The 25,373-nt window shown below is 44.7% G+C and overlaps 1 protein-coding gene across 1 annotated transcript in view; it reads right to left on the minus strand.

The window, feature by feature from the left end:
- LOC110508229 (low-density lipoprotein receptor-related protein 8-like) overlaps positions 1 to 19,688 on the minus strand; it is a 170,836-nt gene extending 151,148 nt beyond the window's left edge. Inside the window, exons 1-2 of the mRNA XM_036966528.1 lie at positions 19,189 to 19,688; positions 18,483 to 18,605 (exon numbers count right to left, since the gene is read on the minus strand). Coding sequence (XP_036822423.1) covers positions 18,483 to 18,605; positions 19,189 to 19,252 — 187 coding nt within the window. The 5' untranslated portion in view covers positions 19,253 to 19,688. The remainder of the gene's footprint in view (positions 1 to 18,482; positions 18,606 to 19,188) is intronic.
- Positions 19,689 to 25,373: the final 5,685 nt, after the last annotated feature.

Consider the following 25,373-nt stretch of genomic DNA (forward strand, 5'->3'; position numbering starts at 1 on the left):
AGGCTACTACGACGACGACTACCACCACCACCACCACTACTACTGCTAGCCTGTTGCTAGGCTACTACGACGACCACCACCACCACCACCACTACTACTATACTGCTGCAAGCTAGTTGTTAGGTTACTACTACAACGACTACTACTAATACTACCACCACCACCATCACCAATACTATACTGCTGCTAGCTAGTTGCTAGGCTACTACTACTATCACCACCACCACCACCACTACTATACTGCTGCTTGCTAGTTGTTGGGTTCCTACTACGACGACTACTACTAATACTACCACCACCTCCACCACTACTATACTGCTGCTAGCCTGTTGCTAGGCTACTACGACGACGACTACCACCACCACCATCACCACTACTATACTGCTGCCAACCTGTTGCTAGGCTACTACGACGACGACTACTACTACCATCACCATCACCACTACTATACTGCTGCTAGCTAGTTGCTAGGCTACTACGACGACGACTACTTCTACCACCACTGCTATACTGCTGCTAGCCTATTGCTAGGCTACTACGACTACTACTAATACTACCACCACCACCACTATACTGCTGCTAGCCTGTTGCTAGGCTACTACGACGACGACCACCACTACTATACTGCTGCTAGCCTGTTGCTAGGCTACAATGATGACGATTACCACCACCACCACCACCACTACTATACTGCTGCTAGCCTGTTGCTAGGCTACTACGACGACGACTACCACCACCACCATCACCACTACTATACTGCTGCCAACCTGTTGCTAGGCTACTACGACGACGACGACTACTACTACCACCATCACCATCACCACTACTATACTGCTGCTAGCCTATTGCTAGGCTACTACGACTACTACTAATTCTACCACCACCACCACTATACTGCTGCTAGCCTGTTGCTAGGCTACTACGACAACGACCACCACCACCACCACCACTACTATACTGCTGCTAACTAGTTGCTAGGCTACTACGACGACGACTACCACCACCACCATCACCACTACTATACTGCTGCTAGTTAGTTGCTAGGCTACTAAGACGACGACTACTACTAATACCACCACCACCACTACTATACTGCTGCTAGGCTATTGCTAGGCTACTACGACTACTACTAATACTACCACCACCACCACTATACTGCTGCTAGCCTGTTGCTAGGCTACTACGACAACGACCACCACCACCACCACCACCACCACTACTATACTGCTGCTAACTAGTTGCTAGGCTACTACGACGACGACTACTACTAATACCACCACCACTACTACTACTATACTGCTGCTAGCTAGTTGTTAGGTTACTACTACGACGACTACTACTACCACCACCACCACTACTACTACTACTACACTGCTGCTAGCTAGTTGCTAGGCTACTAAGACGACGACTACTACTAATACCACCACCACCACCACTACTACTATACTGCTGCTAGCTAGTTGTTAGGTTACTACTACGACGACTACTACTAATACTACCACCACCACCACTACTACTATACTGCTGCTAGCTAGTTGTTAGGTTACTACTACAACGACTACTAATACTACCACCACCACCAATACTATACTGCTGCTAGCTAGTTGCTAGGCTACTACTACGACTACTACTAATACTACCACCACCACCAATACTATACTGCTGCTAGCTAGTTGCTAGGCTACTACTACGACTACTACTACTACTACTACTACTACTACTACTACCCCCACCACCACCACTACTACTGCTAGCTAGTTGTTAGGTTACTACTACGATGACTACTACCACCACCACCACCACCACTACAGCTAAAACTGCTGCTACTACTATTTTTGCTTCAATAGCCACTAGAAAATAGGCTATTAACTCCCCAAACTACTGTAATAAGGGGTGTTATTAAACATTTTGTCAGAACTAACTCTGAAGAAAAGGCCTTTGTTAATCACTACTTAGTTAATCACTACTTATCTCCATCTTGACAGTGTAGCCCGTGAGAATACCATTATGCAATTAATATAGTCACAGCTAGCCAACGTTGGGGCCCCTTATCGCTTTTCCTCTGTCGAGGCCTCCGTCGCCCTTTTGAGGAATGCATTAGCTTTAGCGTTTAAGTCCGGGGACAGGCAAGGCGAGACGCCTCCGTGCCATGGTTGGTGATGGGGCGAGGAGACGTGTGGGCGAACGGTGTGATTTCAGGCCCCGACTGATTTCCATCCCAGCAGAGCGATTGAGCTGAGTAACAGATCCATTCAGCCTTTAACCATTCTTTTCCAGCCCTCTGTGGGAGTCGGTGCCACTTAGCCAGCGTTCCAAATGGCACACTAGTTCCTACATAGTGCACTGCTTTTGACCAAGGCCAATAGGGCTCTGTAGGGAATAGGTTGCCATTTAGAAATGTTATTACTAGAATGGGAAAAGTCCTTCAGACCATGGCATTTTGGAGTGTGGAGCTCAGGTCATCTTTCATTCACCCAAGTGAGTATATGCTCCTAAAAAAACAATGAGGAGATGGGAGAGGCGGGATTTGCAGCGCGTCAAGCGTCACAAATAGAACCAAGCTCTATTTTAGCACCTGGCCACGCAGACACTCGTTGACGTGTGCTAGCAGTGTGGGTGAAATGACTGAATAACATGCAGGTGTAAATGTATTTTGCTCACACGCAGGGAGGCTTTCGTAGCGATAAGGGAGTGCTTCTGATTCCAAAAGCAGTTATATTTGTAGAAGACAGTAAAAAAAAAAATACAAAAAAAATCAACCAATCGCAAAACAAAATCAACCAATCGCAAAACAAAGACAGAACAGTGCAGCCAGTCAGAACATCCATCCCTGAGGTTGTTGCTGTGGATTAACAAGAATGTCAGTTGAGTCATTTCCTCCGCAGTGGAGCATCAACGTGAGTCAACAGAGTATTTGGTATGTGTGCAAACATCCCCCTTGTGTAGGACCAATCTGACATCCATTCTGGCTGACAGGACCAGCCTGCCTGTATCCCTGGGGTTTAGACTCGGGAGTCCAACAGGCAGTCGCTCTCTACAGCGACTCACCCAGGTCCGTCTGTCTTATCGATCCCAGTCTCTAGCCTTAACTTTGCTGCTCACCCAGCAGACTTCTTCACCCAGTTATCGTTGGAAAAACCTTGAGATATCACATACAACATTGGAAAAACTCTAGAAATAAAAAGGACTGTCTACAGTATCTCTATGGGGAAAACTAATCAGATTTTGATTTCTTAAACATTATAGGCTACAGCACTGTACGCTATAGTCTAGAGGCACACAACAGTTGGGAAAACATCTCTTATCGACTCTAGCTGTAGACCAGAGTGTAATGGAGTTGACTTGTCTACTGGGCCTTTTCCCCAGACTCTGTTCCCAAATATTTTATATAGTCGTGTCCCGTGTGGCTCAGTTGGTACAGCATTAGACTTGCAATGCCAGAGTTGTGGGTTTGATTCCCACAGTGGACCCACCATTGTAAGTCGCTCTGGATAAGAACGTCTGCTAAATTACTTAAATGTAAAACTGTTGTCTCTCTCTCTCTATGTCTCTCTCTCTCTATGTCTCTCTCTCTGTCTCTCTCGACTTATTGTTTGGTAAATGTGTCTACTTTCGAGCTGTGCCTCCGAGGGGGATAAATGCCAGCAGCACTTATGGGAATAGGAATCACCAAGGTACATCTGCTACTGTTTCCCCATTGACTGGATAGTGGAATAATATCATTTCCACAACCTTCTGTCAACGCCGAGCTGACGTGACACGTAAACCTTGTGTCGATGTTTTGACAAATGGTTTCGCGCTGCAATAAGAACACAATAAAACAAGGCGGGAGGGCATTACCAACTCGTAGAAAATGAGTTGTGGTCTGATACAAACCGAGAAACAGCCTCTGTCAGCTACGGAACCTTCAACGGCGTCACCTCCGATTCTCAGGCGAAAAAGCCTAATAGACATCACAATTTAACAGGCAAATGACACAAAAAAACTCCCTTTCCTACCAACAATCGCTTGTTTTTAAGTTTTTGATTAGTATTTTTGATGAGTATTTGTGTACTTTAATAATACAAACAGTTGGCTGCTATAACATCTGCTAAACTGTGTTTGAATAAAGTTGGATTCGATTTTTTTACAAGTGGATGAACAGTGAAAAGGACATCGAGAAAGCCACACTGTGCTAGTGTGTGTGTGTTGTTGTTGTGAGTGATGCCTGCCCCCAACACCCCTATTAATCCCGTCTCTCCTCTCTCTGAGCATTCACTAATCTGCCTTCAGTGTCTCACCACATGATGAGTTAAAAACTGGATTTGAGCTGTGGACTCTTAGTGGGAGGACACAGTGGACTCCTTAATGATCCCGTTAGGGGACTGACTGACTCTTAGTGGGAGGACACAGTGGACTCCTTAATGATCCCGTTAGGGGACTGACTGACTCTTAGTGGGAGGACACAGTGGACTCCTTAATGATCCCGTTAGGGGACTGACTGACTCTTAGTGGGAGGACACAGTGGACTCCTTAATGATCCCGTTAGGGGACTGACTGACTCTTAGTGGGAGGACACAGTGGACTCCTTAATGATCCCGTTAGGGGGACTGACTGACTCTTAGTGGGAGGACACAGTGGACTCCTTAATGATCCCGTTAGGGGACTGACTGACTCTTAGTGGGAGGACACAGTGGACTCCTTAATGATCCCGTTAGGGGGACTGACTGACTCTTAGTGGGAGGACACAGTGGACTCCTTAATGATCCCGTTAGGGGGACTGACTGACTCTTAGTGGGAGGACACAGTGGACTCTTTAATGATCCCGTTAGGGGACTGACTGACTCTTAGTGGGAGGACACAGTGGACTCCTTAATGATCCCGTTGACTCTCTCGGACTGGAAGGACAGACAGACACAGTGCTGTGTGTAGGCCAGGAGTGAAAACACATACACACTCATGTATGCACGCACAAACACACACATACACGAGAATGTAGCCTACAAACTAGGGTTGGGCGATGTCAACCGTTGTCATATTGTGATTATGTACCCATAAAACATTGTCATATACCATGGTACTGCCCCCTATTGGCCAACCTAAAATACACACACACATTCAAAAGTTTGGGGTCACTTAGAAATGTCCTTGTTTTTGAAAGAAAAGGAAACTTGTCCATTAAAATAACATCAAATTGATCAGAAATACAGTGTAGATATTGTTAATGCTGTAAATGACTATTGTAGCTGGAAATGGCTGATTTGTTTAATGGAATATCTACACAGGAGTACAGAGACCCATTATCATCAGCCATCAGTCTTGTGTTCCAATGGCACGGTGTGTTAGCTAATCCAAGTTTATAGTTTTAAAAGGCTAATTGATCATTAGAAAACCCTTTTGCAATTATGTTAGCACAGCTGAAAACTATTGTTCTGATAAAGACGCAATAAAACGGGCCTTCTTTAGACTAGTTGAGTATCTGGAGCATCAGCATTTGTGGGTTCGATTACAGGCTCAAAATGGACAGAAACAAAGACCTTTCTTCTGAAACTCGTCAGTCTATTCTTGTTCTGAGAAATGAAGGCTATTCCATGTGAGAAATTGCCAAAAAACTGAAGATCTCGTACAACGCTGTGTACTACTCCCTTCACAGAACAGCGCAAACTGTCTCTAACCAGAATAGAAAGAGGAGTGGAAGACCGCGGGTCATTTACAACATTAACAATGTCTACACTGTATTTCTGATCAATTTGATGTTAGTTTCATAGACCCCAAAAATTATTTTCTTTAAAAAACAAGGACATTTCTAAGTGACCCCAAACGTTTGAACGGTAGTGTACATGTGGCCAATAATACTCATTTGGCAAACATCCCTGGTTTATTGATGGCGCTGGCTGTGTGGGTTGGTGGCCTTATGGGTTATCCACCCAATGCATATGGAAGACAGGTACGTTTCTTAAAATTTCCGATACATTTAAACCTTCCTAACGGAAACCGTGAACCACTCACACACACCAACACACCACACACACACAATCGAACCACACCACAGAGAGAAGAATACTCTATAACCACAAGGTTACCTGAAAAAGAACAAAAATTACTCTGCAACTCTGTCACCTGACAAAGATACCACAGGGATTGAACATGTTGTCTGATATGTGTCTGAACAAGTCACTGGGGAGCATAACACAGTTGAATATTAGCGGTATATTGTTGTTTTTCTATAGCGCCAGATAATTGGATACGCCACCTGAACCATTGAATCAACCCACATCAACACCTGTCGCCCATCATGACTCTTGAAAGCTTTACATTTTCGCTTTCAGAAGACAACACTCCCAACGTGGGTTAACCTGAACCACTGAACCGAACACATTCACATCTGTTGTCTGTATCAGGACTCAGGAGAACCAATAGGTAGAGGAGGAAATGCCATTTTGGAAGCTTTACATGTTCAGAACCAACGTGGAACCAATCACATCAATGTCTGTTGTAGTCGATCATGACCACAGGAGGTTGGTGGCACCTTAATTGGGGAGGATGGGCTTGTGGTAATGGCTGGAGTGGGAACAAGTGGAATAGTATCAAATACATCAAACAAATTGTTTCCATGGTTTCCATGTGTTTGATGCCATTCCATTCGCTCCGTTCCAGCCATTATTATGAGCCGTCCTCCCCTCGGCAGCCTCCACTGATCATGACAGGACAGAAGGCAACACAGTGCTGCAGTGCTATCGTGGATAAATAAATACATTCTTTCTCTTCGTCCCCAGAACACAACGGGGAGCGAGCGCTGCACTGGGACACAGCAACACTGCTGCGCCAAAGTCATGGCTAACCTCTGACGCCAATCAAACAAACTGGTTCCCCCACCCAAAATAACATCCTGATATATAAGCGGACTGTGTTGGGGATTGGAGGAAGTGTTTTGACACAGAAGAAGACGACGACACCACATCCAATCAGAGATTTGGTCCCAAGTGGCACCCTAGTAGTGCACCCTATGTAGGATATAAAGTGTCATTTGGAATGCACACTTCGTATGAAGGAATAAACTAAATAAAAAATGTATTTAACCTTTATATAACAAGTCAGTTAAGAACATATTTTTATTTACAACGACGGCCTACGCCGTGGGGGGTTGTAAATGGAACGAGAGAGAGAGTGTTGTAAGCCCATGTCTGGATTCATTTTTAGCTACAATATAGAAATAGAGAAAATAGACTAGAATGTACTGTTGGGTTCAGAGAATAATGAAGTATTCATGTCACTGAGGGAGAGAGGGTAATGTATAACGTTTACATTATGTCAGGATATGTTATTGTTAGTCATCAGGGATCCTCTGGGAGGAGAAGAGACACAGTCTGGTACCAGTCACCATGACAGCCGTGAGTTGGGGAGGAGTGAGCACTTTGGTGTAGAGGTCAGGTCAGATGAAGTGAGGAAGAACAGATATCACTAAGGTTCTGTCTATCAACAGAGATGTATTGGCTGTTCAGATGTGTAGGAGGAGACTCGGCCTAGGAGAAAGTGTTAAATATCAGCGCTTGTGTGAAATGTCTTTGTCTAATGTATTGACCCTCTGGGAAGAATAGACTTGGTTTAAGCTTTCATAGTGTCCTTGAGTTTTTACTCTGAATATTAGAACCTAACAGAACATTAGACAAACTGTTGTTCTTGTCCATCCTTCATTCACACTTGTATTTTCTTATTTATGCTAGCACTGACTGTAATAATTGTGCTGTGGTTGATTTATCTAGCATAGATGAATGTACTGAGTTGTAAGTCACTCTGGATAAGACCGTCTGCTAAAGAACTAAAATGTATAATGTCTGTTCAGAGACAAACAACAGAACTCTTTGAACCTGACATGGACAGACGTTCTCTCCTGGTATAGCTATCAAAACACATCTTTATTTTAAAGGAGTAGACTGTTGTTGAAGGAGTATTAATAATGGATTTAATTTAGCAGACGCTTTTAACCAAAGCCACTTAGAGAGAGTCATGCATGCATTCATTTTTACGTAGGGGTGGTCCCGGGAATCGAACCCACTACACTAAAGCTGCAAGAATAGGCCTAGATCTATAAAATAAGATATCTGAATGACAACCAAATAAAAGGAGGAACGGCCAGTGAGATTTTAAAGGGAACTCTCCAAAAGATGAAATGGGAGAGATACACTTCGCATACCTAATGGCACCCTAGTCCCTTTAGAGTGGGCCTTGGGCAAACGTCATACACTATATAAAGGGAACAGTGTATCATTTGGGAAACAGACGGTATCATTTGTGAGATATTGCTATTAGAGGATATTAGAGGATTATGCCAAAGCACCATGTCAGGGTTGGTACCAATCTGACTCCGGAACACTAGGGAGGATTCCTGTGTAGGATCCACAGTGTGGTCAACTTGTAGACAAGAGAAGAAGAGTGTCTCTGCATTCTAAAATGGAATAACTAAGCTACGTAATAACAAGGAGAGTGTCACAATGGTGTTATGGTATTCTGTGTTGCATAGGAACTCAATTGATTAATGTTTTCATATTTAATACAATACATAATATACATAATTCATAAGCAGAAAAATAAGCTGAGTGTAAAATATGCCACTAAGTGTGTGTGTGTGTGTGTGTGTGTACATATGCCTGAATGTGTTAGATTATGCATGCGTGTCTGTGTGCTAGCGTCTTCGTCCGTGTGTGAAGGTGTGTGAGGGGGTCGGTCAATGGGGACTACAGGGCTGGGATGGTTGGAGGGATGGGATGGGATGGAGAGACAGTGGGGTGCTTAGGGAGGGCAGAGGGGAGGGGGATGGAGACCTACTGTAGAACAGCCACAGACTAGCATCAGTACCCCGCATCAGTACCCCGCATCAGTACCCCGCATCAGTACCCCGCATCAGTACCCCGCATCAGTACCCCGCATCAGTACCCCGCATCAGTACCCCGCATCAGTACCAAGCATCAGTACCCAGCAGAGGTCGACCGATTATGATTTTTCAACGCCGATACCGATTATTGGAGGACAAAAAAAAACGATACTGATTAAATCGGCCAATTTCTTTTTTTAAATGTATTTGTAATAATGACAATTACAACAATACTGAATGAACACTTATTTTAACTTAATATAATACATCAATAAAAAACTATTTAGCCTCAAATACATAATGAAACATGTTCAATTTGGTTTAAATAATGCAAAAACAAAGTGTTGGAGAAGTAAAAGTGCAATATGTGCCATGTAAGAAAGCTAACGTTTCAGTTCCTTGCTCAGAACATGAGAACATATGAAAGTTGGTGGTTCCTTCAAAACATTAGACTTCAATATTCCCAGGTAAGAGGTTTTAGGCTGTAGTTAATATAGTATTTATAGGACTATTTATATCTATACCATTTGTATTTCATATACCTTTGACTATTGGATGTTCTTATAGGCCCTATAGTATTGCCAGTGTAGCAGTATAGCTTCCGTCCCTCTCCTCGCTCCTACCTGGGCTTGAACCAGGAACACATCGACAACAGCCATCCTCGAAGCATCGTTACCCATGCACAGCAAGGGGAATAACTACTCCAAGTCTCAGAGCGAGTGACGTTTCAAACGCTATTAGTGCGCACCCCGCTAACTAGCTAGCCATTTCACATCGGTTACACCAGCCATTAGGTTGATATGCTTGAAGTCATTAACAGCGCTGTGTTTGTGAAGAGCTGCTGGCAAAACGCACGAAAGTGCTGTTTGAATGAATGCTTACGAGCCTGCTGGTGCCTACCATCGCTCAGTCAGACTGCTCTATCAAATCATAGACTTAATTATAACATAATAACACACAGAAATACGAGCCTTTGGTCATTAATATGGTCGAATCCGGAAACTATTATTTAGACAACAAAACGTTTATTATTTCAGTGAAATACGGAACCGTTTGGTATTTTATCTAACGGGTGGCATCCCTAAGTCTAAATATTCTTGTTACATTGCACAACCTTCAATGTCATAATTACGTAACATTCTGGCAAATTAGTTCGCAACGGGCCAGGCTGCCCAAACTGTTGCATTTACCCTGATTCTGCGTGCAATGAACGCAAGAGAAATGACACAATTTCACCTGGTTAATATTGCCTGCTAACCTGGATTTCTTTTAGCTAAATATGCAGGTTTAAAAATATATACTTCTGTGTATTCATTTTAAGAAAGGCATTGGTGTATATGGTTAGGTACAGTCGTCCAACTATTGTGCTTTTTTCACAAATGCGCTTTTGTTAAATCATCCCCCAGCGTTGCATCGATTATATGCAACGCAGGACACGCTAGATAACCTAGTGATATCAACCATGTGTAGTTAACTAGTGATTATGATTGATTGATTGTTTTATATAAGATAAGTTTAATGCTAGCTAGCAACTTACCTTTGCATCTACTGCATTTGCGTAACAGGCAGGCTCCTCGTGGAGTGCAATGAGAGGCAGGTGGTTATTGCGTTGGACTAGTTAACTGTAAGGTTGCAAGATTGGTTCCCCCGAGCTGACAAGGTGAAAATCTGTCGTTCTGCCCCTGAACAAGGCAGTTAACCCACCGTTCCTAGGCCGTAATTGAAAATAAGAATGTGTTCTTAACTGACTTGCATAGTTAAATAAAGATATTAAAAAATATATACATACCGATTTCCGATTGTTATGAAAACTTGAAATCGGCCCTAATTAAATCGGCCATTCCGATTAATCGGTCGACCTCGAATACCCAGCATCAGTACCCAGCATCAGCACCCAGCATCAGCACCCCGCATCAGCACCCCGCATCAGCACCCAGCATCAGTACCCAGCATCAGTACCCAGCATCAGCACCCAGCATCAGTACCCCGCATCAGTACCCGGCATCAGCACCCAGCATCAGCACCCAGCATCAGTACCACTATTTTTTATTTAACGAGGTAAATCAGTTAATTCTTCTTTACAATGACGGCCTACCAAAAGGAAAAGGCCTCCTGCAGGGACGGGTGCTGGGATTAAAATAAAAAATATATATAAATATAGGAGAAAACACACAACACCACACTACATAAAGAGAGACCTAAGATAACAACATAGCATGGCAGAAACACATGACAACACAGCATGGTAGCAAATTAGCAACATAACATGACAACAACACAACATGGTAGCAGCACAAAACACACAGAAAACAGCACAAAGGGCAAGAAGGTAGAGACAACAATACATCAAGTGAAGCAGCCACAACTGTCAGTAAGAGTGTCCATGATTGAGTCTTTGAATGAAGAGATTGAGATTAAACTGTCCAGTCTGAGTGTTTGTTGAAGCTCGTTCCAGTCACTAGCTGCAGCGAACTGAAAAGAGGAGCGATCCAGGGATGTGTGTGCTTTGGGGAACTTTTAACAGAATGTGACTGGCAGAACGGGTGTTGTATGTGGAGATGTACTGAGGGAGATGCACTGTGTGACAGTGGTTTAAGATGAGCGGTCTAACTACACAAGAGAATGGCCATATTATTCAGACAATCAATGCCATATTCAAGCAAGAGGAACGCAGAAGATTCCTTCGAAGGCTTCATACCGTTTGACTCAATCTACAAACACACACACTTTACACAGTATAAATGCACCTGTAAACACACACACACACACACACACACACACACAGGTGTGCTGTACAATGTTGGAGTATGCTGTTTTTGCAGTGTGACAGAGTCACATATAGAGACACAGACACAGAGACACATATACAGTGCCTTGCGAAAGTATTCGGCCCCCTTGAACTTTGCAACCTTTTGCCACATTTCAGGCTTCAAACATAAAGATATAAAACTGTATTTTTTTGTGAAGAATCAACAACAAGTGGGACACAATCATGAAGTGGAACGACATTTATTGGATATTTCAAACTTTTTTAACAAATCAAAAACTGAAAAATTGGGCGTGCAAAATTATTCAGCCCCTTTACTTTCAGTGCAGCAAACACTCTCCAGAAGTTCAGTGAGGATCTCTGAATGATCCAATGTTGACCTAAATGACTAATGATGATAAATACAATCCACCTGTGTGTAATCAAGTCTCCGTATAAATGCACCTGCACTGTGATAGTCTCAGAGGTCCGTTAAAAGCGCAGAGAGCATCATGAAGAACAAGGAACACACCAGGCAGGTCCGAGATACTGTTGTGAAGAAGTTTAAAGCCGGATTTGGATACAAAAAGATTTCCCAAGCTTTAAAACATCCCAAGGAGCACTGTGCAAGCGATAATATTGAAATGGAAGGAGTATCAGACCACTGCAAATCTACCAAGACCTGGCCGTCCCTCTAAACTTTCAGCTCATACAAGGAGAAGACTGATCAGAGATGCAGCCAAGAGGCCCATGATCACTCTGGATGAACTGCAGAGATCTACAGCTGAGGTGGGAGACTCTGTCCTTAGGACAACAATCAGTCCGTCAGTCAGTATATTGCACAAATCTGGCCTTTATGGAAGAGTGGCAAGAAGAAAGCCATTTCTTAAAGATATCCATAAAAAGTGTTGTTTAAAGTTTGCCACAAGCCACCTGGGAGACACACAAACCATGTGGAAGAAGGTGCTCTGGTCAGATGAAACCAAAATTGAACTTTTTGGCAACAATGCAAAACGTTATGTTTGGCGTAAAAGCAACACAGCTGAACACACCATCCCCACTGTCAAACATGGTGGTGGCAGCATCATGTTTTGGGCCTGCTTTTCTTCAGCAGGGACAGGGAAGATGGTTAAAATTGATGGGAAGATGGATGGAGCCAAATACAAGACCATTCTGGAAGAAAACCTGATGGAGTCTGCAAAAGACCTGAGACTGGGACGGAGATTTGTCTTCCAACAAGACAATGATCCAAAACATAAAGCAAAATCTACAATGGAATGGTTCAAAAATAAACATATCCAGGTGTTAGAATGGCCAAGTCAAAGTCCAGACCTGAATCCAATCGAGAATCTGTGGAAAGAACTGAAAACTGCTGTTCACAAATGCTCTCCATCCAACCTCACTGAGCTCGAGCTGTTTTGCAAGGAGGAATGGGAAAAAATGTCAGTCTCTCGATGTGCAAAACTGATAGAGACATACCCCAAGCGACTTACAGCTGTAATCGCAGCAAAAGGTGGCGCTACAAAGTATTAACTTAAGGGGGCTGAATAATTTTGCACGCCCAATTTTTCAGTTTTTGATTTGTTAAAAAAGTTTGAAATATCCAATAAATGTCATTCCACTTCATGATTGTGTCCCACTTGTTGTTGATTCTTCACAAAAAAATACAGTTTTATATCTTTATGTTTGAAGCCTGAAATGTGGCAAAAGGTTGCAAAGTTCAAGGGGGCCGAATACTTTCGCAAGGCACTGTATATATATTTTTCGATCATTATTCTACACGGTATTGTGAAGTGTGTACTGACCAGGACAGTAATTGTTCAGAAACCCAATACAGTAATTGTTTAACTAGAGAAACAACAGTAACAATCTCTTCAGACCAAATCACTGGGTTGTACTGGCTTTCTGAACCATCTAGATCCTCACCATTCTCTCCTCCTGCACAACATCTGTTGGACACGTTCAAACTCCACTGTCACACAGTACATCTCCCTGTGTCTTGTCCTTCTGCATCACACTCCACCGTCACACAGTACATCTCCCTGTGTCTTGTCCTTCTGCATCACACTCCACCGTCACACAGTACATCTCCCTGTGTCTTGTCCTTCTGCATCACACTCCACCGTCACACAGTACATCTCCCTGTGTCTTGTCCTTCTGCATCACACTCCACCGTCACACAGTACATCTCCCTGTGTCTTGTCCTTCTGCATCACACTCCACCGTCACACAGTACATCTCCCTGTGTCTTGTCCTTCTGCATCACACTCCACCGTCACACAGTACATATCCCTGTGTCTTGTCCTTCTGCATCACACTCCACCGTCACACAGTACATCTCCCTGTGTCTTGTCCTTCATCACATGATACAGTAAACTCTGCTTATGTTCAGCCTCAAACACTTTCTACATTCGAATAAACCTCAATAAACTGTGCACTATCTAACCAGTATAGTCCTTCGACATCTGTTCTTGCCTTCTCCGTCACACGATTGGAAACTAAGTTAATTATACAATAGCCTGTGGACATTTTCTCATTCCTCTTTAACATACAGTACTACTAGTACAAGAACTATCCAACTGATATATTAAAATCTAGCCTATATGAAAATGGGGGAAATTCTCCAATATGGCAAGGGTCTTGGCCCATTGACAGCAGGTCAACTGTGTGAGGAGAGGAGGATGCTGGCTGGCGACAATCTGGTTCAGAATAAGGCAATGCACCCGTAGTGTTGCAACCCTACCCTCATGCTGACAAATAAATAGTTGTTTGATCATGTGCAGAGTGTTCTTGCAGCTGAGGCACCCAGTGGGTTGAATGAACTTGGTTTGAGCTTTTTCTAGTCGTCCATTTGTTCAGAACCTAACAATGGCAGGTTGAAATAGTGCAATCATCAAATAGAAGTTGGCTCCTGCTAAAATCATTTTTTAGCAGCGTAACTGTTTAGCTTGCTGATATTTTTGGCCATTCCAAAAGCATTTCTACAGATGACATTTCCAACATGCAACCCACTTACTGAAAACTTAACATTCGGTTGGACAGCAGGGTTGCTTGGAGTCAATTACCTTTTTATTCAGTCAATCCAGAAAGTAAACAAAAAATAAAATTCTCCACATTTCTTCTCTGTGAGAAAAATATGGTTTACCTCCTGGATTGAAATGTAATTGGACCCACTAACCCTGTTGGACATTAATAACGAGCAAACAGGTCCAGCAGACCAATACCTTACATCTACAACATAACAAATGTCCCAGACAGTATCCTGGGGTGTGGAACAGTGACACATTAATCTTTTAGGGAGTCTGAGATCGATGCTCCAAATGACGTGCTTTCACAGTGAGGCCTGACGACTCATCCTGCTGGTGTCACTGTCAGAGACAAGGGGGCCAGGATGTCAAGGAGGCTAGGATGCCAAGGGGGCTAGGATGCCAAGGAGGCTAGGATGCCAAGGGGGCTAGGATGTCAAGGAGGCTAGGATGTCAAGGAGGCTAGGATGTCAAGGAGGCTAGGATGTCAAGGAGGCTAGGATGTCAAGGAGGCTAGGATGTCAAGGAGGCTAGTATGTCAAGGGGCTAGGATGTCAAGGAGGCTAGGATGTCAAGGGGCTAGGATGACAAGGGGCTAGGATGTCAAGGGACTAGGATGTCAAAGAGGCTAGGATGCCAAGGAGGCTAGGATGTCAGGGGCTAGGATGCCAAGGGGCTAGGATAACAAGGGGCTAGGATGCCAAGGGGCTAGGATGCCAAGGGGCTAGGATGCCAAGGGGCTAGGATGCCAAGGGGGCTAGGATGCCAAGGGGCTAGGATGCCAAGGGGCTTGGATGCCAAGGGGCTTGGATGTCATGGAGCTAGGATGCCAAGGGGCTAGGATGCCAAGGGGCTAGGATGCCAAGGGGCTAGGATGCCAAGGGGCTAGGATGCCAAGGAGACTAGGATGCCAAGGAGACTAGGATACCAAGGGGCTAGGATGCCAAGGGGCTAGGATGCCAAGGGGCTAGGATGCCAAGGAGGCTAGGATGTCAAAGAGGCTAGGATGCCAAGGGGCTAGGATGCCAAGGGGCTAGGATATCAAGGGGCTAGGATGCCAAGGAGGCTAGGATGTCAAGGGGCTAGGATGCCAAGGGGCTAGGATGTCAAGAGGCTAGGATGTCAAGGGGCTAGGATGTCAAGGGGCTAGGATGCCAAGGGGCTAGGATGTCAAGGGGCTAGGATGCCAAGGAGGCTAGGATGCCAAGGAGGCTAGGATGCCAAGGAGGCTAGGATGTCAAAGAGGCTAGGATGCTAAGGGGCTAGGATGCCAAGGGGCTAGGATATCAAGGGGCTAGGATGCCAAGGAGGCTAGGATGCCAAGGGGCTAGGATGTCAAGAGGCTAGGATGTCAAGGGGCTAGGATGTCAAGGGGCTAGGATGCCAAGGGGCTAGGATGTCAAGGGGCTAGGATGCCAAGGAGGCTAGGATGCCAAGGGGCTAGGATGTCAAGAGGCTAGGATGTCAAGGGGCTAGGATGCCAAGGGGCTAGGATGTCAAGGGGCTAGGATGCCAAGGAGGCTAGGATGCCAAGGGGCTAGGATGCCAAGGGGCTAGGATGTCAAGGGGCTAGGATGCCAAGGAGGCTAGGATGCCAAGGGGCTAGGATGCCAAGGGGCTAGGATGCCAAAGAGGCTAGGATGATAAGGGGCTAGGATGTCAAGGGGCTAGGATGTCAAGGGGCTAGGATGTCAAGGGGCTAGGATGCCAAGGGGCTCAGGCTTTATCGCCATAATACATCTAAATGCTGTACGAAGTCGTTGTGGGTGTGTGAGAGAGAAAAATTTAGATTATGAGAGAGAAAGAGATCTATCTGCATTGTGTCCCGCCACCCACCAACCCCCCTTTACGCTACTGCTACTCTCTGTTCATCATATATGCATAGTCACTTTGACCATATCTACATGTACATACTACCTCGATCAGCCTGACTAACCGGTGTCTGTATGTAGCCTCGCTACTGTACATAGCCTCGCTACTGTATATAGCCTCGCTACTTTTATAGCCTCGCTACTGTTAGTTTTCAGTGTCTTTTTACTGTTGTTTTTATTTCCTTACTTACCTATTATTCACCTAATACCTTTTTTGCACTATTGGTTAGAGCCTGTAAGTAAGCATTTCACTGTAAGGTCCACACCTGTTGTATTCGGTGCACGTGACAAATTAACTTTGATTTGATTTGAAAGAGAGAGAGAGAGAGAGAAAGTGTGTGTGTGGGCGTGTGTGTGGAGGTGTGTGTGGGGGTGTGTGTCTGTGGGGGGGGGGGGGTGGGGGGGTGTGCGAGGGGGTGTGCGTGGGGGTGTGTGTGTGAGTGTGTATGTGGGTATGTGTGTGGGGGTGTGTGTGTGAGTGTGTATGTGGGTGTGTGTGGAGGTGTGTGTGAGGGTGGGGGGGGTGTGGGGGTGGGGGTGTAGGCGGGGGGAGGTGTGTGTGTGTGGGGGGGGGGCAGTGTGTGTTTGAGTGTACAGAGGGAGTTGCAGGAATTCCTCTTGAGCCACAATAAACCCAAAGAGACAAAAGATCAACGGTTTTCACTTCTGGCTCCAGTTTACCAACGTCTTTGTTTGTGCTGCTCCTGAAAACATAGGACACGGGCTGGGCCTTTCCACTGAAAACATAGGACACGGGCTGGGCCTCTCCACTGAAAACATAGGACACGGGCTGGGCCTCTCCACTGAAAACATAGGACACGGGCTGGGCCTCTCCACTGAAAACATAGGACACGGGCTGGGTCTCTCCACTGAAAACATAGGACACGGGCTGGGCCTCTCCACTGAAAACATAGGACACGGGCTGGGCCTCTCCACTGAAAACATAGGACACGGGCTGGGCCTCTCCACTGAAAACATAGGACACGGGCTGGGCCTCTCCACTGAAAACATAGGACACGGGCTGGGCCTCTCCACTGAAAACATAGGACACGGGCTGGGCCTCTCCACTGAAAACATAGGACACGGGCTGGGCCTCTCCACTGAAAACATAGGACACGGGCTGGGCCTCTCCACTGAAAACATAGGACACGGGCTGGGCCTCTCCACTGAAAACATAGAGGCCCAGCCCGTGTCCTCCACTGAAAACATAGGACACGGGCTGGGCCTCTCCACTGAAAACATAGGACACGGGCTGGGCCTCTCCACTGAAAACATAGGACACGGGCTGGGCCTCTCCACTGAAAACATAGGACACGGGCTGGGCCTCTCCACTGAAAACTTAGGACACGGGCTGGAGATGAGTCTGGCAGCATTCTGGCTACCTATCAAAACTCTATCTATAGGCTTCTATACTGTATACTAGCTGTCAGCCGATTGCACTGTGTGGGTGGGAAGAAATGGGAAAGATGTGCTGTCCAATCATCTTTCACACCTCCATCACAAATTCTGTCAATTCCCCTAACTCTATCCTCTTGGTGCCTATCCTCCTCGTGCCTATCCTCCTCGTGCCTATCCTCCTCGTGCCTATCCTCCTCGTGCCTATCCTCCTCGTGCCTATCCTCCTCGTGCCTATCCACCTGGTTCCTATACTCTTGGTTCCTATACTCTTGGTTCCTATCCTCTTGGTCTTTCAATCACTAGTGGGAAAGCTTTACTTGCAAGGCAGTAGCCACCCGGTTCAAAATAACTACCAAGAGATTCTGCCAGTCAAATAAAAAAGTTACTCTCTTTTAACATTATCTGACAAACGTTTCTGTGATGCAAAGACAGCAAACCATCATAATCTACCAAATATGCCAAAGAGTCACTGTTACACTAGTCATGGTCTGTTTATCCAGCGTCAGGTGTGTTTGTAGGCTAAAAGCAATTGAAAACGGGAGACAAACTTTAAAAGATAACTTAAAAGACATTTTTGTTTTTCCACTTACCACAGTTTTCCTCGTCGCTGTTGTCTGAGCAGTCGTCATCGTCATCGCACCTCCATATGGTCGGTATACACCTTCTGTTATTGCACTGAAACTGGCCTTCCTCACACTCTTCTGCCTCTGTTCCTGCAATGTGTGTGTGTGTTTGGGTGGGCACACATTAATATGCATCCTCAAAAGGCACGCACTCCAACTGTCATTTGCAAATGAATGCCTACTTGATATTCAGCATATTCATTCAGTCAGTAAGTATTGACTGAGGATTCTGTTTATGAGCGTCACTTAGAGGCTGTTTTGTTAAAGGCAACTGGAGACACAATTGTAACGGACCGATTCTGTAGACCTAATTGATCATTATAGGCTACAATTTAATAAACCACATCGTTACAATGAGACAAAGATTAATGTTGCAAGCCTACTGCCCCACATCCCATGTTGCAATTATATGGATGCTGCCTCACATCCAAGGAGGAACACATGCTAAGTAGACGAACAAATTGTCCATAAATGTTCTCCTTTATTTTACATCGAAAATACAGTGTGTGCTATTTTCATTGAGCTTTCAGAAACAATGAGGGGTTGTCCCACATTGCTGTAGCGCTATCATCCGGAGGAGACCGCATCTGGACCCCTCTCTCTGTTTAGCGTATTACGGGTATAATTTTAACCGATTACCATCATTTTAGTGATCAAGGAAAATAGGACCAACCTTTTGAGCAGTGTTTTAGGACAAACAAATGAAAGATCAGTAGTTTCCTTATATCCGTCCACATTTCTGGAGGAGGTGATGGAGCTCATACACAAACAAAGCCTGTCCGAAAATCCGTTCTTCTTCTTGCGACGGTGTTAGCCTACTTTACCGGCCGAAACCCCCCTTGCCTTGCCTCAGCCTCACTGCCAATTTGAATCGGTGACGACGGCGTGTATGGGCGGGGATTGTGCCAAGAAAATAAAGCTGTCTTTTTAATTAACGCGCCCCATTCTTTACTGCCGATGACGTGAATGTGTGTAGTCTACTGTAGTCTATACTTTTTACAATGTTCTACAGAAAGGTCAAAACACTGTCGGGAATTCCCAAAACTAAGAATTAACTTTTGCTCTTCACTCGTGATGGATAGGCAGGAATGCATGAGGATGCATAGACCAACAACGCATATAATAACTTATTACAGTATCCGAGTCTATAGATGAAAACAATATATAACAAAGGTTTAAAATAACAACTCTACAGTGGACCTTCAGGACAAAGCTCTTACCTGAACAGATTTAATTGTATTCGTTTTAGAATGTTCCCCACTAATTAGGGTCCCCTGGAAACAAGGACCAAAACGAAGGTTTGTCCTACCACAATAATACACAATAAACCATGTTTTATTAATTTAATATCTAATTGAAATTTTTCTGCAAAATAATTGTTTGTATCACATAAATATTGAAGAGAGAGCGACACACAGACACCGACACAGACACAGACACACACAGACACACACACACGCGCACACACACACAGACAGACACACACACACACAAACACACACGCACACACACACAGAGACAGACAGATCAAGAGAGAGATACACGATCAATCAATCAAATGTATTTGTAAATCCCTTTTTACAGGGCTGTACAGAAACCCAGCCTAAAACCCCAAACAGCAAGCAATGCAGATGTAGAAGCACGGTGGCTAGGAAAAACTCCCTAGAAAGGCAGGAACCTAGGAAGAAACCTAGAGAGGAACCAGCCTCTCAGTGGTGGCCAGTCCTCTTCTGGCTGTGCCGGGTGGAGATTATAACAGTACATGGCAAAGAAGTTCAAACCTTCATAGATGACCAGCAGGGTCAAGTAATAATAATCACAGTGGTTGTAGAGGGTGCAACAGGTCAGCACCTCTGTAATAGGGTTAGAGGCAGAGAATCCCAGTGGAGAGAGGGGAACCTGGCCAGAACACTTCTACTCAGCTGGCTCTACAATCAGACAGAGACAGAGACAGAGACAGAGACAGAGACAGAGACAGACAGACAGACAGACAGACAGACAGACAGACAGACAGACAGACAGACAGACAGACAGACAGACAGACAGACACACAGACAGACAGACACACAGACAGACAGAGTGGGGAACTGGGCAGAGGCAAATATAAATGGGGTTAAGGAGGTCAAACGATTCTGCACCTGCAGGTGTTTAAAACACGTCTGGACTTGTTTGCCAGCAGATGCTCAACGTGTGCATCTTTTAAAAAAGGGTCTGAGAGTCCCTCTGTGGCTTTTCTCTATCTTGCACCGGCGCGAAAAGTTACAGTAGGAGCTCCCCCTGGGGGGGGGGGGGGGGGGGGAGCACAACATTACTACTTCCCCCTCATTACCCACCATACAACTGTTTAACTGGTTGTGCTTAGTACAGTGAGGTTTCTGCACTGTGGTGAGGTGGGGGGGGGGGGGGGAGCACAACATTACTACTTCCCCCTCATTACCCACCATACAACTGTTTAACTGGTTGTGCTTAACACAGTGAGGTTTCTGCGGTGAGGGGAGGGGGGAGGCACAACAATGGGTATTTACAGTGACGACGATCTCCTCGCCAAAACAAATGGTGCCGTAAACCAAATCTAGGCCACGACCACTGCTGACAGCAAAAAAATCTGTCATTTAATGGAGATTTAAGCTGAAGTGGAACTTAATCCCACCACCACCACCCCCTCCTTCCAACACACACACACACACACACACACACACACACGACAATAATATCCTTAGCCAATCAGAGCGTTGAACCAAAGAGTGAAACATGTTGTTATGCCTGTTATCATGGATGCATTGATGAGTGAAAAATACATTTTGGAGGCCATTGTTGTGCTCTGACGTGATCAAATACATTTTCAGGCATTACTGTCTATGTCTTGAGTGCTGTGCAAAGAAAAATACAATAACTGACTTTCAGCCCACTGTTTAAACCTCCTCTTGCCCCAGTGAGCAACAGCATAAATTGGGGGCCTGAATGTCACTGATTATGGCTGTCTCATTCTCCACAGGGATAGGGGGCAAGAGGCATCTGTTCCCTTGCCAGATGAGAAATACTGAAGAACTGAACTAGACACCTCTTGAAAGTTACATGATCTTCAATGTAAGGATAAGTGAAAGGATATAATCACTCTCAGACAAAGATGATGTTACACTTGTTCTACCCGTCTCTCTGTTCTCATTTTGCAATTTCCCAGGATTTACAACAAGTGGCTTCCTCAGACGAGAGGCCGTGTCAGCGGCAGATCTACCCGATCCAGTCACAAACTGATCCTTCCCCCTACTACCCGATCCAGTCACAAACTGATCCTTCCCCCTACTACCCGATCCAGTCACAAACTGATCCTTCCCCCTACTACCCGATCCAGTCACAAACTGATCCTTCCCCCTACTACCTGACCCAGTCACAAACTGATCTTTCCCCCTACTACCTGATCCAGTCACAAACTGATCCTTCCCCCTACTCGGACTGACAGGTACAACAACAGTCCTATGCCTTACTCTTGTGAGACTGCTTAATGCTGCTTAAACGTAACATTGTACACTACAGCCTATATGTACTGTATATATGTTGTATTTACTTACATAGGCCTATGTAAGCTGCAATTCAGCTTTTAGATGCAAATATGTACAATTCAAAATAAACCTTAAATAAATAAATATAATTGAAAATTCATAAATAAAGTACAAATAAAGAACAACAAAAACATCTCTCAGCTATAGGTATCATTTGAATGCCTATGTAATAAGCATATGGGGACGCCACCGACAATGTGAAAATATGCTAATATGTATACTAAAATATACATGTCATATTTCAGACTAGACCCAAGCCCAGTAAGCCCACAGCACAATGTTCTGAAATCACATGGAATCTTTAAGTGGCAGAAATGAATTGGATCAAATTTGAATCTCACCTGTTGACGATAACGCAGAAGGAATTTAGTTTTCAGCCAGTTTGCTGCCAGAGAGTGAATGAGGACTGAAGGAAAATGCATTTGACACACTGAGGATTAAGAGGCAAACTACAGTACATCTGTAACGTCTGCTTCCAGCTCACACCCTCAAACACACAGATCCCCTGAACGCAGCTCACTCTCCAGATCCCAATCACCTGAATTCTAATCACCTGTTCACACACCTGTAGGTCATTATCACACACGGTTTAGTTCAGTTCTTTGCACCCCATCATTGTGAGGTATTGTTTGTTTTGTGACACACGTCTTTCGGAGTGCTGTTTTTCCTGTGATTTACTCCTCCTGTGTATGACAGTTTCTGCCTGTCTCACTAACGACGTCTTTTGCCTATGTCCTGCCTGTACTTAATACTTATGTAAATGTGATATTTCAGTTTTTAATTTTAAATACATTTGCTAAAATTTCTAAAAACCTGTTTTTGCTTTGTCATTATGGGGTATTGTGTGTAGATAGATGAGGGAAAAAACTATTTAATACATTTTCAAAAAAAGTCTGTAACGTAACAAAATGTGGAAAAAGTCATGGGGTCTGAATACTTTCCGAATGCACTGTATGTCTGTAGCTACACAGTATGTGATCACTGTGGTTTTCTGTGGTGACAAAGGCAAATCGCTAAAATGGATAGACCTGAACCAAATCACTGGACCTGAACCAAATCCCTGGACATGAACCAAATCCCTGGACATGAACCAAATCCCTGGACCTGAACCAAATCCCTGGACCTGAACCAAATCCCTGGACCTGAACTAAATCACTGGACCTGAACTAAATCACTGGACATGAACTAAATCACTGGACCTGAACCAAATCCCTGGACATGAACCAAATCCCTGGACATGAACCATATCCCTGGACATGAACCAAATCCCTGGACATGAACCAAATCCCTGGACATGAACCAAATCCCTGGACATGAACCAAATCCCTGGACATGAACCAAATCCCTGGACATGAACCAAATCCCTGGACCTGAACCAAATCCCTGGACATGAACCAAATCCCTGGACATGAACCAAATCCCTGGACATGAACCAAATCCCTGGACATGAACCAAATCCCTGGACATGAACCAAATCCCTGGACATGAACCAAATCCCTGGACATGAACCAAATCCCTGGACCTGAACCAAATCCCTGGACCTGAACTAAATCACTGGACCTGAACTAAATCACTGGACATGAACCATATCCCTGGACCTGAACTAAATCACTGGACCTGAACCATATCCCTGGACCTGAACTAAATCCCTGGACCTGAACTAAATCACTGGACCTGAACCAAATCACTGGACATGAACCAAATCACTGGACCTGAACTAAATCACTGGACCTGAACCATATCCCTGGACCTGAACTAAATCACTGGACCTGAACCATATCCCTGGACCTGAACTAAATCCCTGGACCTGAACTAAATCACTGGACCTGAACCAAATCACTGGACATGAACCAAATCACTGGACCTGAACTAAATCACTGGACCTGAACCATATCCCTGGACCTGAACTAAATCACTGGACCTGAACTAAATCACTGGACCTGAACCATATCCCTGGACCTGAACTAAATCACTGGACCTGAACCATATCCCTGGACCTGAACTAAATCCCTGGACCTGAACTAAATCACTGGACCTGAACCATATCCCTGGACCTGAACTAAATCACTGGACCTGAACCAAATCACTGGACATGAACCAAATCACTGGACCTGAACTAAATCACTGGACCTGAACCATATCCCTGGACCTGAACTAAATCACTGGACCTGAACCATATCCCTGGACCTGAACTAAATCACTGGACCTGAACCATATCCCTGGACATGAACTAAATCACTGGACCTGAACCATATCCCTGGACATGAACCAAATCACTGGGCATGAACCAAATCCCTGGACATGAACCAAATCCCTGGACATGAACCAAATCCCTGGACATGAACCAAAATAATGCAGTGTGTATTAATACATAATAACACTTTCCTGAACCAACACTTGACTCCTCCCCCTTCTAGCTCTGACTTTGCGGATGGCTACTTTGAGGAAAAGTTACTTACTATGCCTGTGATATGCGGTTGTGCCACCTAGCTATCTTAAGATGAAAGCACTAACTAACTAACTGTAAGTCGCTCTGGATAAGAGCATCGGCTTAAAGACTCAAATGTCAAATGTGTAATGTTAATACCACTAAAACCCACTACCTATGAGCACAGCCTCTTACCTGCTAAAAAACCCTTTCAGACTTCAGTGGTGGAAAGTACTAAACTAAAAATACTTTAAAGTACTACTTAAATCATTTTTTGGGGGTATCTGTACTTTACATTTGATATTTTTGCCAACGTTTAGTTTTACTTCACTACATTCCTAAAGAAAATAATATACTTTTAACTCCATGCATTTTCCCCGATACCCAAAAGTACTCGTTACATTTTTGACAGGAAAATGGTCCGATTCACACACTTATAAAGAGAACATCTCTGGTCATCCCTGCTGCCTCTGATCTGGAAGACTCTCTAAACAGAGAACATCCCTGGTCATCCGTGCTGCCTCTGCTCTGGAGGACTCTCTAAACAGAGAACATCCCTGGTCATCCCTGCTGCCTCTGATCTGGAGGACTCTCTAAACAGAGAACATCCCTAGTCATCCCTGCTGCCTCTGATCTGGAGGACTCTCTAAACAGAGAACATCCCTAGTCATCCCTGCTGCCTCTGATCTGGAGGACTCTCTAAACAGAGAACATCCCTGGTCATCCCTGCTGCCTCTGATCTGGAAGACTCTCTAAACAGAGAACATCCCTGGTCATCCCTGCTGCCTCTGATCTGGAAGACTCTCTAAACAGAGAACATCCCTGGTCATCCCTACTGCCTCTGATCTGGAGGACTCTCTAAACAGAGAA

This window comes from Oncorhynchus mykiss, chromosome 28 (assembly GCF_013265735.2).
Source record: "Oncorhynchus mykiss isolate Arlee chromosome 28, USDA_OmykA_1.1, whole genome shotgun sequence".
In the NCBI taxonomy this organism is placed as follows: domain Eukaryota; kingdom Metazoa; phylum Chordata; class Actinopteri; order Salmoniformes; family Salmonidae; genus Oncorhynchus; species Oncorhynchus mykiss.